The sequence below is a fragment of the Primulina eburnea genome, chromosome 4 (genome assembly GCF_022965805.1).
Source record: "Primulina eburnea isolate SZY01 chromosome 4, ASM2296580v1, whole genome shotgun sequence".
In the NCBI taxonomy this organism is placed as follows: domain Eukaryota; kingdom Viridiplantae; phylum Streptophyta; class Magnoliopsida; order Lamiales; family Gesneriaceae; genus Primulina; species Primulina eburnea.
In genome coordinates this window covers 360,615-374,996 of record NC_133104.1, presented here as the reverse complement: position 1 = coordinate 374,996, position 14,382 = coordinate 360,615, and the positions used below count along the sequence as shown (strand labels likewise).

General features: G+C 33.0%; 1 protein-coding gene, 1 long non-coding RNA gene and 1 pseudogene across 6 annotated transcripts; 2 read left to right on the top strand and 1 right to left on the bottom strand.

The window, feature by feature from the left end:
- The first annotated feature begins 730 nt into the window (after positions 1–730).
- On the top strand, positions 731–6,596 carry LOC140830387 (uncharacterized). Of its 5 annotated transcripts, XM_073193656.1 has the most exons (6): positions 731–764; positions 846–906; positions 2,676–2,905; positions 5,083–5,171; positions 5,381–5,488; positions 6,127–6,596. In XM_073193656.1, exons 3-6 carry the CDS (start codon positions 2,728–2,730, stop codon positions 6,349–6,351), a joined length of 600 nt encoding a protein of 199 aa, XP_073049757.1. In that variant the 5' UTR covers positions 731–764; positions 846–906; positions 2,676–2,727; the 3' UTR covers positions 6,352–6,596. The 5 variants fall into 5 exon arrangements, with proteins under 5 accessions (XP_073049757.1, XP_073049759.1, XP_073049758.1 ...); XM_073193658.1 differs by lacking the exon at positions 731–764 and having other exon boundaries at positions 840–906; positions 2,694–2,905; XM_073193657.1 differs by lacking the exon at positions 731–764 and having other exon boundaries at positions 2,673–2,905.
- A 1,795-nt stretch (positions 6,597–8,391) lies between these two features.
- Positions 8,392–11,094, bottom strand: LOC140830386 (uncharacterized). The gene is made up of 2 exons (XR_012117610.1): positions 10,318–11,094; positions 8,392–8,949 (listed from the first exon to the last, which is right to left on the bottom strand). It is a non-coding gene; the product is annotated as an uncharacterized lncRNA (long non-coding RNA).
- Positions 9,017–10,356, top strand: LOC140830385 (F-box/kelch-repeat protein At1g57790-like; annotated as a pseudogene).
- Positions 11,095–14,382: the final 3,288 nt, after the last annotated feature.

Here is a 14,382-nt window from a genome sequence, read left to right as displayed (position 1 = left end):
ATTTTTTATAATTATGGAGAGACTAAAGTGAAATTTGACAAATTATCGAGGGACTAAAGTGCTGCTTGAATTGTTGGAAATTAAAAAAATAAAAACAAAAGCGTTTTTTGAAATTTTAAAAAAAAAAACAAAAGTGTAATATTGATATCACAAAAGGGTAAAATTGAGATAAAAAAATTGACTTAATAGAGATAAAAATGGACACCAATTTTATCCTTATGTGATATCAATATTACAATTTTATTTTTGTTTTTTTTATTTCAAAAAACACTTTTGTTATGATTTTTTAAATTTCCAACAATTCAAATAGCACTTTAGTCTTTCGATAATTTGTCAAATTTCACTTTAGTCTCTCGATAATTATAAAAAAATGTACACACGCACCGCGTGTGCAAAGTAGCTAGTAACTATTAAATCTGCGATATATACGACAATATGTTATTTTACAATCATGTACTTAATTGTCCGCTCATTACTGTCACTACAAAAAAATGCAAGGTTTAGCGACGGTTTTATTAAAACCGTCGCTATATAGCGACAGTTTTTATCAAACCGTCGCCGATATCACTAACGATTATGCGGCGACGGATTTGAAAAAACCGTCGCTAGTTTTGCACCGTCGCCGATCTAGATTCAAAAACGTCGCCGACATAGCGACGGTTGTTGCTTAAACCGTCGCTACATAGCGACGGTTTTAAAAAACCGTCGCTATTCTTCTATAAATACGCGAACATTTCCTCACACGATTTTCACCTCTCTTTCTGGTAGTAGCTATACTCTGTCAATTTTTTTGAAGTTTCGATTTTTTTAATTTGTACTAACATGTTTTCGTATTTATTTTGTAGGTTTGCTCATCGTTGCGATCTTCCAACATTACGTGAAGCTGCATTTTTTCGCCCAAATCAGGTTTTAAAGTTTTTTTCTTACAGAAAATTTAATTCATAATTTTAATTTTTGCGTAGATGTTTTTTATGACTTATATGAAACATATTCGGTACACATCTGTATGTGTTTGTGGAACAACACCGTCCGATTTAGATCTTGTCTTTTACATTCAATAATAATTAATAATAATGTTTATATTGGATCAAATATTAATCTAATTTAATTTAACAAAAGACTTACGCTAATTAAAAATTTCTGGGGGGATCAAAAGGGATACAAAATTTGAAATCTTGTCAACCAAATAATACTTTACATCCTAAACCCCTGATTATTTCCACTAACCAACTAAAAAGTTTGCCAAATCAAGTTGTGTCGTGACTGTTCCTTACTATTAAATTAGTTGACATTTTATCAAAGACTTACATACTTGAGTAATATGAAAGTTTGTATTGAGTATGTAAGTTTGGGAGAATGAAAGGTTGAATCAAAGACTTTTGTTGACATTTTAATTGAGAAATCTCCCAAACTTACATACTCAATACAAACTTTCATTCTTTTCTCATCTATTTATTTTTCTTTTATTTGTACTTTTTAAAAACATAATTAAAATTTAATTTGTTATTAATTATTATATAACATTTTATTTTTAATTATTTTCTTTAATTTTAGTTAATCTATATCTTAAATTATTGTATAAGCAAATTCATATCGATATTATATCGAAATTTTCGGTATACCGAACCAAAAAAACCTTACATTTTAAAAAAAATTATGATTTATTGTTTTAAAATATTATATATTTTAAAATTTTTGTATATTTTTTCGGTATTTCGGTATATACCAAAATTTTCAAATTGCATACAGTTACCGTACCGAAATTTTCGGTATACTTCAAATTCGGTAAATTCAATATTTTTTTGTTACGGTAATCTCGGTATACCGAAAATTCGGTATTTTTTCCCACCCCTAACAGGGCTTGTATTGACATGTGCTATATTACACAATTTTCTTTGAAAGAAGTGTCAATTTGATGATTTTAAAATTGAACAAGATAATGAAGCTCAATTGTCTTCATCAGCACAAGTATATGAAGGTGACGACTTTGATTAGTTATTTAATACTCAAAAACAACAACGAGCAAATGCTAATGCATGGAGGGATACCATAGCCAATGGAATGTAGAAGGATGTTGATCAAATTATCAGTAATGATTAGATTTTTTTATTAAAGACTACTCATTATTTTGAGTGTTCATTTAATAAAATTTTATTATGAACTTATAAAAATATTGTTCATTAATATGTTGAATTGACATAAAGAATTGAAATTTTGATTACAATAAATTGGATAGTTCATTTGTCGTTTTTCACAAATTAAATTGATTTAACTTTTAAGTAAGTAAAATTCATTTACATTCATAAATAAAAAAATAATTTAAAATTGAAGATGTTATCTATGTCAAATAATTATTTAAAAAAAATTAATAAAAAATAAATCACAATTATAAACTACAAAATTCACATAATTCTATTAAAAATTTTACAAAAATCTACAAAAACCTTGAAAAAAAGTCTACAAGAGTCTATGAAATTTTTTTTATAATTCTATGAGATTCTATAAAAGTCAATAAAAATTCATCAACTCCACAAAATCTATCATTTAAAAAAAATCATTAAAAATTATAAAATGAATACCACCTCTTCACTTATAAAACAAGTGTTTTGTATAAAATCAACAAAAGTAAATTAAAAAATTATTAAAATCATATTTTAAAAAATAATTCTTAGTAGGGTTTCATAGCTGCTTAGGGTTTCATAACAAAACTCAGCTGGAGGCGGCGAGATGGTTGGAATTCTGACGGCGGAGGCGACGGCGCAACTGCAAGAAGGAATTGGTATGTTGCTTTCTCGGTGGGCAGCCCTTCGAATGGCCGTTGAAAACGAGTGGGGCGGCTATGACTCTCTCCAGAAATCTCAGCAGCTGGGCCATGATCTTTTTCTTCGCCTCACACAATCCAAAGGTATCTTCCGTCTTCATTAAATATTTATTGGATTTTCAAGTTTTGCTGAAGATTGGTTTTGGGTCTTGGCCGCAAATGAGGATCATCTCCTCGTTAAAGTGGGATTTTGGTGGAGGCGGCTTTGGCCTGCTATATGTTTCTTGTTCTAGTTGCTGTAACTTTATTTGAAACTTTTTAATACAAAATTTGTGCTTTCGGTGTAGACGGGCCGTGAAGTTGTGGTAATGATTTTTAAGATTATTTGACGAATTTCCGCAAGTTTCGATTATATTTCTGTTTCCTTAGATTGAAACGTTAGGTGATGATTTCGAAATCTAGCAGCATCGTGTAAGCAATTTGTTTTTCCATTTCATGTGTAAAATTTGAAGGTATGCAAGAAAAGTTATCCAACTTCGTGATATTTAAAGTCAAATCTTTCTTCATGGCGAGTGGATTGGATGCTTGCGAAATATTTGGATTGATGTTCGGAGGCCTGTAAGTTTTTGATAGTGAACCCTCGTGTTTTGGGGACTACTATCAGTTTTCTCAGAATTTTAGACCCCTTTCCAGTTGGCTCTGTATTCCTTTTGGGATCTTTGCACTTAGACCGCTTTTTTGTGTTGTTTGGATTTGTGTTTCTTGAGGTAAGGCTCAATTTCTCTGGGTGTACTTATGTTTCAGTTTATTATGTATACAGGATGTTTCGGTTTGTCATGTATGCAGGTTGGGGTCTGCCTTAAAACCCAATCTTCAGCGGAACTAGCAAATCCAATAGATATTTAATGAAGACGGAAGATACCTTTGGATTGCGTGAGGCGATGAAAAAGATCATGGCCCAGCTGCTGAGATTTCTGGAGAGAGTCATGGCCGCCCCACTCGTTTTCAATGGCCATTCGAAGGGCTTACCACCGAGAAAGCAACATAACAATTCCGTCGTCAGAATTCCAACCATCTCGCCCTGCTGCCTCCAGCTGAGTTTCTGCTCTGAAACCCTAGGCATTCACCCAACTAAGCATAAATCGTGGTTTTGGTACAACGCATAAACGCTTCTATAATATCGGTGAAGCGTTTATGCGTTGTACCAAAACCACGATTTATGCTTAGTTGGGTGAATAGCTGCCTAGGGTTTCAGAGCAGAAACTCAGCTGGAGGCGGCAGGGAAGATGGTTGGAATTCTGACGGCGGAGGCGACTGCGCAACTGAAAGAAGGAATTGGTATATGTTGCTTTCTCGGTTGGCAGCCCTTCGAATGGCCGTTGAAAACGAGTGGGGCGGCCATGACTCTCTCCAGAAATCTCAGCAGCTGGGCCATGATCTTTTTCATCGCCTCACGCAATCCAAAGGTATCTTCCGTCTTCATTAAATATCTATTGGATGCAAGTTCCGCTGAAGATTGGTTTTGGGTCTTGGCCGCAAATGAGGATCATCTCCTCGTTAAAGTGGGAATTTGGTGGAGGCGACTTTGGTCTGCTATATGTTTCTTGTTCTTGTAGCTGTAACTTTATTTGAAACTCTTTAATACAAAAATTTGTGCTTTCGGTGTAGACGGGCCGTGAAGTTGTGGTAATGATTTTTCAGATTATTTGATGAATTTCCGCAAGTTTCGATTATATTTCTGTTTCCTTAGATGGAAACGATAGGTGATGATTTCAAAATCCAGCAGCATCGTGTAAGCAATTTGTTTTTTCATTTCATGTGTAAAATTTGAAGGTATGCAAGAAAAGTTATCCAACTTCCTGATATTTAAAGTCAAAACTTTGCGCATTTTACCTCTTCCTTGTCCCGTGGGTCTTTCTTCATGGCGAGTGGATTGGATGCTTGCGAAATATTTGGATTGATGTTCGGAGGCCTGTAAGTTTTTGATAGTGAACCCTCATGTTTTGGGGACTACTATCAGTTTTCTCAGAATTTTAGACCCCTTTCCAGTTGGCTCTGTATTCCTTTTGGGATCTTTGAACTTAGACCGCTTTTTTGTGTTGTTTGGATTTGTGTTTTTTGAGGTAAGGCTCAATTTGTCTGGGTGTACTTATGTTTCAGTTTATTATGTATACAGGATGTTTCGGTTTGTTATGTATGCAGGTTGGGGTCTGCCTTAAAACCCCGTCACTCAGTGGTTTTCTCTTAAAAACACGGTTGTACCATTTGTCTTGTAACTACTGAATATGAATGTGATTGTGATTTGTTATTTTGGTGCTCAGAACAAGTATACATTGACGATTTGGAGGACATGCTTGATGAATTCATGCTTTCTCTAAATACTGAAATAGGAGATGGCAGCATTGAGGAGGTAAGATTTCTTTATGTATTTGTACATTGATTCTATTATCGCTAAATGTTCATTCATAAGCTTCCATATTGTAAAGCTTCTGTAATCTCATAATTTATGGCCTGGTTGTAAAGTACTGAAGTCAGACAAGATTCTGCCCATTTCGTTTCGTTTCGTCCACCTCCCTCGGTGACAATTTTCTGTTTTCTGAAATTTTCATCTCGGTGCAGATAGCAGAAAAGATGATGGTAATGCGTGAAGAATGTTTAGAAGGTAATTTTAACTCGATAAAGAAGTTGAAGGAAACAAATACTCCCAGCATCTCTTATGCAAGACAGGTGATTACCGCCTTTTTTCTGAATTTCGGGGTCAAAATTTTCGTTTTTGTGTGCTTAGAGCTATTTCCCCTGTTTATATTCTAGTGTCAGTGATGTGTTTAATTAAAGTTATGTTCTTGACAAAACAGTCGTTATATTAGATAATGGTTATTTATTTTTTTAAAAACATGGTTTAAGAGAGAATGGCATACATGTTGATATTTGTTTCCTCTTAAAAAGATTTTTTCCTCTGGCTGTTCAGTCGTAAGCAGTCTAATTGTCTCATCATTTCCTTTTTCCATTTTGGTCAACAACTACGTAAAGATGCATTTGATTCTATGACTAGAATCAATAGAATCCTTTTTTTCATGTAACACGTGATATAGTTGTTGATTTTGAACTTCCATGCTTCATTTTAATTTTCTTTCCCAATTTGCACTAATTTTACAGAAGATTTGATGATTGAAATGTGCTTCTTCTTTTTTTATGAAATATACCTTTTTTTCTTTCTTTGTTGAGATCTGTTGTGAGGTTCAACTCTTATAGAACATGTGGTAATATGCACCACAAACAGTTTGTTTTGCATTGGTTATCAGTCAATGACAAAAAGTGTAGTACTTGTTCACTTATTTTATTTTTTTCAATTCCATTGTTGCCAGGCGAGCACCAATGGTGAGGATGACAGTGACGAGGCTGATGGTGATGGTGATGGGAATTCAGGAGAAGATACTTCATCAGAAATGGAGGTTGACAATCCTCTAAACGAGTCAAATGTCAACCAAACGAACACCACAACCAATGGTTCTCACCTGAAAGAAGATGTACCTGAAGTTGATGGATGGACCGTAGTTACATCCAGGCGTAACAAAGGCAGGAGGAACTAAGGTGTAACCCTAAAGTTTTTGGTATTACTCTTTTTTCTTGGTGAGGGAGTTGTCTCAATTTCTGTTGATTATTTGCCCTGTGAACCACAAAAAGTATTAAAACATGTTTATCTGGTGTACTGAATCTATAATTCGTAAGTAGAGTCTTCTCTATTGTACTGAATAATCGACTCTCTAATTTGGCCGTGTTAGAAACTTATGGTGCATTTTGTATGGGAGGATTTCAATTCCAAAATTTGAATTCATCCCATAAGTTTGGACGCGCGTAGAATCCGATCATCCATTATTTGAAATTCTCCCTTTACGTTTTTCTTCCGTTTATTAACTAACATAATGAATTACAAATTCCTATAACATGGAGTCATTTAAAATATATATATATATCCCGCAAATCATTCTCTCAGCCACAAATTCCATCTTTAGATTCACAATTCCAGTATCCAGACCCAGATTTTTCTTAACTTGCGCATAAACAAAATTCTGTCTTCATGTACCGATAGGAATGCCTAATAATTTATTTGAACACACCACAACGTAAATAGCTGAATTAACATTTAAAAAATCTAGTGACCTTGAATGCATAAATAACAAATAATACATTTAGAAAAATTCGACATGCTTTTCATAAAAACAAATCTTTCAGAACTTTACTTTATACTAAACTTATAACAAAACATCATAAATATCTCAAAACATGAAATATCTCCTCGAGAGTACACTTTTACGCTTTAATCTCATAAACATATTTCTTTTTTCCTCATTAAGATTTAAAAATAGTTAAAAAAATCAACTTGTAACATAACAAGAAAATAATATTGATATACTATAGGTCATCCATTAACAGTCAATAGTTGGATCCAGGAGTTAGCAGAGACATTCTCGACAGACGATTGGGGTCAGTTAACTTTCAAATGGACTTAGTTCTCACCTTTCTTTTTTTGTTTATCATGAATGTTAGCTCTTCGTCAAGGCGGGCGCCTAGCTCTTATGCACTAAATGTTGGTATGACATCCGACTAGCGTCTAAAGAATTTTAGAAAATTGAAAAAAATCATGAACTTTAGGGATATTCTGTTTATTTGTATGCAACGAATAAATTATCGATGTAATTGAATTGTTATAAAGCTAGTTAATAATTGAATAGAAACTAAAAATCAAATAAATTATTTTTATATCAAAAAAATTCACACTAAAATATCAAAATTCATTACATTATTTTTTTATATATTAACGTAATTGTTTTGGTTTGAATTATTTTTTAACCAAAATATGAACCAAATTACCACCCCAACAGCCACACGTGTTAAGGTAAGGGGTTTTGGTAGCACTCTCACGCACTGACACCAATCATTCTCCACTTTTACCCTCGTTTCATTTCATTTCGCACCCCTCTTTCCAAACCCCGATTGGAAAGATCGGAAAGTGTTGCTCTGTGGAAATCCCTACCTGATAATGGCTGGAAGAAGACGGAAAAAATTTGAAATCGTAAGTTTCTTTGTTCGATTTAGCCAGGTTTTTGTTCAGTTAACTGTTGAATTCATGTTGTTTTCGATATTATTCTTCAGTAGATGAAAACCTCGTTTGTTCACCGCCTTTACCAAGATTTAATCATTGTAATCGTGTACCAAGATTGAATTTCTTCACTTAGATATCTCTCGGGCCTTTAATTGAGGGTAAATTGTCATTATATGCTGTTAGATTTGGGTGCTTGTGCAATGAAGTTGAGTGAATTATGGAGTTCTTCAATTTAGCAAGAAAGTCTTGATATGTCCTATGGGATATGGGGTTTTGTTTTGTGTTCTCGATCCATTAAATTGTTGTGCGATTCAAAGCCAGACTAGTATTTTTTCTGTAAAATTCAGTACCTTTTATCAAATGGGTATTCAGGTCTGATGACCCATATGATTCTACTTGAGTGTATTAAGAAAAATTACGTGTCCAGGTCATTGTTCTCCAAGATAGAAATGCAGTGAGGTGCTTGTTGCTGTTTTAGGCATAGGGGCTTACCGCCCTTGGCTGTTCTAGATAATTTTGTTTTTGGTTGGTTGGACTAATGGAACGCTTTAAAAACGTGAAAAAACAGATTTTATTTGGAAAACTGACAGCTGTAACAGAATTGTTAGCCTATATTTCTTCCCACTGCATCCCGTTTGTGGGGGGTTGAATATATCCAGGCTGTTAGATTCAAGATATTACCCGAGTTTTCTGCATAAGTGAGGACTGATCACGTTTCAATGGCAGATTCTTGATACTTAAATTGGACTTGTCATGGACTCATGCAAATTGGTATTTATTGACATATTTGTTATCTGGGCCACAGTAAGAGGTGTTTCAACTTTCAAATAGAAATGTTTTTTTTAGAAGAATTTGCAATTTCAAACTCTGCGTCTCCTGATGATTTTTTTTTTCATTATTTGTTTTTCATTTTATTCATTTTTTGTCCTGTCTCTCTTCACTGAATAGTATTCTTATTTGTGGATCTCGAAGTGCATCAAAGCTGGTGATCGCAATTTCATTTTTGAGTTTGAATCGTTTCAGAGTTCCACTGAGATCAGAAATTGTTGAAATGAACAAATGAGATCAGAAATTGCTTAAGAAACTGAAAGTATCTTGTTCACCCTTCTAATTTCGTTAAGTTGGAGCTTATTGCATGTCATGTGTGTAGATTGGCTGAAACAATTAAAGGCAGCCGACGAGCTTCAAGAGAGCAGCCATATGAACAGTATTTGCATTCCGAGCTTCCGACTGAGCTTTTGGAACTGATTCTTTCTCAATTATCCTTGAGAGATAATGTCCGTGCTTCTGCTGTATGCAAAAGATGGCTTACCATTGCAATCTCTGTCAGAATAGCAAATAAGCCTCCCTGGCTTATGTTCTTTCCCAAATTTGGGGACTTGTATGAATTCTATGACCCTTCTCAACGCAAGACATACTGGCTTGAGTTGCCAGAGCTACGTACCTCTAGGATTTGCTATGCGAATTGCGAAGGATGGTTGGCTACTTCTCTACAAGCCTAGAACTCACCGTGTGTTCTTCTTTTGCCCTTATACTCGGGAGTTGATCAAATTGCCTAGATTAGAACTAACTTACCAAATAGTTGCTTTTTCTGCCGCCCCAACGTGTCCCGGCTGTGTCCTTTTTACAGTGAAACATGTCAGCCCAACTGTTGTTGCGGTCAGTACATGTAATCCTGGTGCGACCGAGTGGAATACCGTAAATTACCAAAACCGACTGCCATTCGTCAGTAGTAGTGTTTGGAATAAGCTCGTCTTTTGCAATGGTCTTTTCTATTGTTTAAGTCTTACTGGTTGGCTAGGGGTTTACAGCCCTGAGAAAAATACTTGGGCTGTCCATACTGTACCTCCACCTAAATGCCCAGAAAATTTTTTTGTCAAAAACTGGTGGAAAGGCAAATTTATGGCAGAACACAATGGAGATATCTTCGCTATATACACGTGCTCAGCTGTAAACCCCGTCATATATAAGCTAGACAAGGCGAATAAAGCGTGGGTGAGATGGAAACTTTAGGAGGGATGACACTTTTTGCAAATTTTTTATCTTCCCATGCTAGGATGGATCTCCTTGGAAGTCTGAGGAATAATGTTTATTTCTCGAAGGTACGGTTTTATGGGAAACGCTGTGTTTCTTATTCGCTCGACAAGGGTAGGTACTAACCCCGGAAGCAGTGTTATGATTGGGGGGAACAAGATCCTTTCGAGAGCATCTGGATCGAACCCCCGGAAGACATTTCGACTTTTCTTTAAAGGTCAGCTGTTACAATGGCAAGTATGTTTATGAATTGTGAGATTTTCATCTGTGTACCTTTGTTTGTTGCTGTTGTAAGGTCACCAGGGACAAAATATATCCATTATATATGCTTCTGTCTATTACATTGTAATGTTTATTTATGTTTCAGTTGTCCGGTTAATGTAAATTAGAGAACCGAGGACAGCAAGTAGTGTAAAACAATAATTTTAGGTGATTATTAGAGTCTCTTTGTTTTAGATATTCCCTTTTTCTATTGTTGTTGATCACTTCCCATCCTTATTCACACACACACACACACAGACATATATATGGCTTCAAAAAAAGCTAGATTTCAAACTATCTCCTATTTAACGTTCACCAACAAGAGGGTGAGGGTGAACTTTGGCTACTACAGGGATTAAAAGATTTAAGTTTTACTAATACCACCAATCATGGTTTTAGTAAAATTACAAGTCCTCGACCCTAGTATTAATTAGGGTCAAGAACATGTACGATATATGTAATTTTAGAGTAGTATTACTAATCGATAATTGTTCATGATAGGATTGTGATTGAAATCTGAGAGTTGTGTTGTTATACATTAAAAAGATTTTAGTATAGTTTACATATGTGTGTGTCATTCGAGTATCTATAAATGATTCATTTAGTCGATATTTATTTATGAATTATAATAATAATAATAATAATATGATTGAAAACGTTAAGAACCCACCCAAAAAATCAAAAAGTATTACAACCCAACTAGTCAACCCCGTCTAAAGAAGGCTTAAAAGAAAGAAATAAATTATGTCAAAAAAATCCACTGATAGGTTGAAAAGGTACAAAAGTTTGCCATTTCTTCACACGGAAGCTTATTCAACCATTTTGGTACTCAAATATGTAAATAATAGGGTTTTCTTTAAATGTGAGTCTTAATTCAGCTGCTATCAAGTGGAGGAGTACTTTATTCCATTAAGCCATAGTAATTATTGTAACAGTTCTGACAAACACAAAATTATAATATCCTGTTATTGTAATTATGTATTAATTGTTCAGATTTTAAATAGTATTACTTAATTTGTTTACATTAAATGTAGTCAATGTTTTACCCATCCAGAAAGAAACTATTCCGATCCATTCGGTCAATGAAGACTTCAAACCATAAAACAAATCAAATCAAATAGTGTCCAAAGCTCCGTACAAATTGGCTGGAAATGGTACCAAACTTTGCAATTTGATACCTTAAAATGGCACTAACTCAAGTACATTATTATACTTATCTATTATCTATCTAGTTTTTTGATATATCTTATATTTGTCTTTGGTATGCTTTAAGTTTCTCTTTTAGTATTACTATAATTATTTTTGTCATTTGTTTATTTAATTTTGACTTTTCTAATTTTTTTATTTTTGGTTGAGTGGTTTAATTAAAGAATTACATCTCGAGGTTTAATCTTTGTATCGACATTGCTTTTGACAGAATCAACTAATTCGAAACTTAAATTGAAAGTCATATTTCGACCCGAATATTCATGATGTCCCTAAATCAACGAATGACAAGTGTTTTTCCTTGTATAGATCCTATTTCAATGAAAGGTTGATAAGTCGATCCACTTACATGTATTGCTTCTATTGTTATATCGTACTTTTGTAATTTTATAATTTGTCGGATATTTAGTTTTGATTTTTCTTCTTTCTTCATTTTTTGATTGGACGATTTAATTACATAATTACATCTTGAGTCTCGATGTTTAATCTTTTTATTATATCTGTTGCAAGATATTTATACATAAGTCCACTTACTGTAACTTGTTAGAAAGTTTCGGTTGAAGTCTGTCATTTGCTTGATCTCGCTACTAGATTTTTACTGCTCGAAAAAAGCACTCTCTTAGCTCGAATTTCAAGTGATAACTCAAGATTTGTTGTAACACCAATTCAGAGATTTGAGTGTGTTATTTATAGGCAAAATTCTGACTGTTAGCCTCTCAATTAATGTCTATAATCTGTCATGACGTGTCATTAACAGCTTTTATTCCATGTTAAATGCCTCAGTTACAAGTCATAAGCAGAATCAGTAGCTGTCTGCTGAAATTTCGCGCTACTGAACTCTTCTGCTGCTGGATTCTATCTGCTGGAAAATATCAGCTTCTGAACTATTAGTTGCTGCTGGAATTGTTAAACTCCTGCTGAAATTTTTGCATTGATGCTAAATATTGCTAGCTGCTGCAAAATGCTAGCTACTGATGGAAATTCGGGTTCTCACAACATATATTAAATTTTGATATAATATATTTTTTTGGTATAAACTATAATTTTCATATAAAATTTGTTAATTTTGCCAAAAAGTTATCCATGAAAGAAGTGAGTTGTGCTCAATTTTCTCACATATCGTGTTGATATAAGATGCCAAAAAAAAAATAGAAAAATATTTATTTGTTAATTAAATTCCTCACCAAGAATATATATTAATAATTATTATTAGATGTGTGAAGAATTTATATCTATCTTCCTTACGATTATTCAACCTAAATGCTGCATGCATGAACATGTGATCTCTTGTTTGATATCGACTGATTAATTATTTGGTTCAAAATTGTAAAATATCAAAAAGACTTTGGATATAAAATTAATAAATGTCATTTGAAAGTACTATTATTAAGAATGAAGTTTATGTATATATATTTGTAAATAAAAACTTGTATCTATGTATATTAGTTTTTTTTTAATATAAATTTTGAGGTATATATTAAATTTTTAAACAAACTTGGACGATAAAAAAAACAAATTATTCAAATCGTGTGATTCGGATTTCAATATCATATCAGTTCTTATAATTTATAAAAAAATATTAATATTAATCGATGTAATTAAATAAAGGAGAAGCCATTAAATGATTATACAGAATCCACAAGTGTTTTCAAATATATGTGTGTTTGATATTTGAAAACAAGTAAAATAGTTTTTCAAAAATCTCGAAATTTATCCACTTAATTCATTTAAGTAGTTAATTGGTTAATCGATTGATGAGGAAGTTGTGAGTTGTTAGAACGAATTGAACTTTGTACTAATAAATGCGTCTCTCGTATATATTCATGGTACTTTCAAAAGGACCTCGAATTTAATGAAATAGTAAAACACAAATAGATTTACTTATATATATCTATCTATAATATATATTTCATATTATAAAAGTTGAAAACGCAGTATTATTAATGTTTCATCATTTACACTAAAAAAAACTTATAAAATGTGAAGGACTAAACCGTCATGGTTAAGAAATTTATAAAACAGTAATTTGAAAATAAAAAATTAGCAATAAAAAAAATACTAAATAAATTGGTTCCGTACCGTGCGATCAATAAATGAATCGTACTACAGTTGCGCTATTATTATTATTATTATTATTATCTATTTTTTTTTATTTTTTGAAGTTTAAAGGCTCATCACACCAAACACTAATAATTTTGTCCTGAATTATTCAAAGCATGTGTTTCCTCTTAAATGACATAGGGATACAGTTTCAATATATTTACCATATCCGACATATATCTATATAAAAAAATATTCTCCATGATGAATTTAGTGTTGGATCTGGTTTTCTCAATGAAGGTGTTAATGTAATGTGTATGTGGCATGTGGACTCTACGATTTTTGATTGATGATGTGGTGGGTGTGGGTGCCCTAATTGATATTATACTTATTTCTTAATATTTATACACACAAATCATATAATAGATTAAATTTTAATGTATTAAATAACAATTAATGAAATATGGTTGTTGATATTGTGGGGACCCGGACGCTAATCATAATCATAATCGTCATTGGACTAATTAATCAATTATAAAACAGTGTCTAAATTTTTTTTTTTAAATGCGGAACGTAGTGACAAAAATATAATATACAACTCAGTATATAATAAAGTACAAGTCTTGTACCGTCTACATATCAATACAAACTAAGGTTCAACATCTACTATCAAATGTTCGCATCCTATATACAATCCAAGTCCGGAGCCTCCACTCTAATCACGATCTCTCCTCATCTCCTGGACCCTGAACCTGTCCAACATGTTGTCAAGTACACATACAGACAAGACAACAGCCGGATAACTCCGGTGAGAATAAATCCCAGTATAAATCAAAGAACATGCAGTCATATATTCAATACAAAGCATGAAACAAATAACAGTAATACATATCAAAATCAGAAATGTAAATAATATCAATCTGTCGACAATACTCGTGACTCCACGATGCAGACTAGACTCAATCTAGCCTAGGGA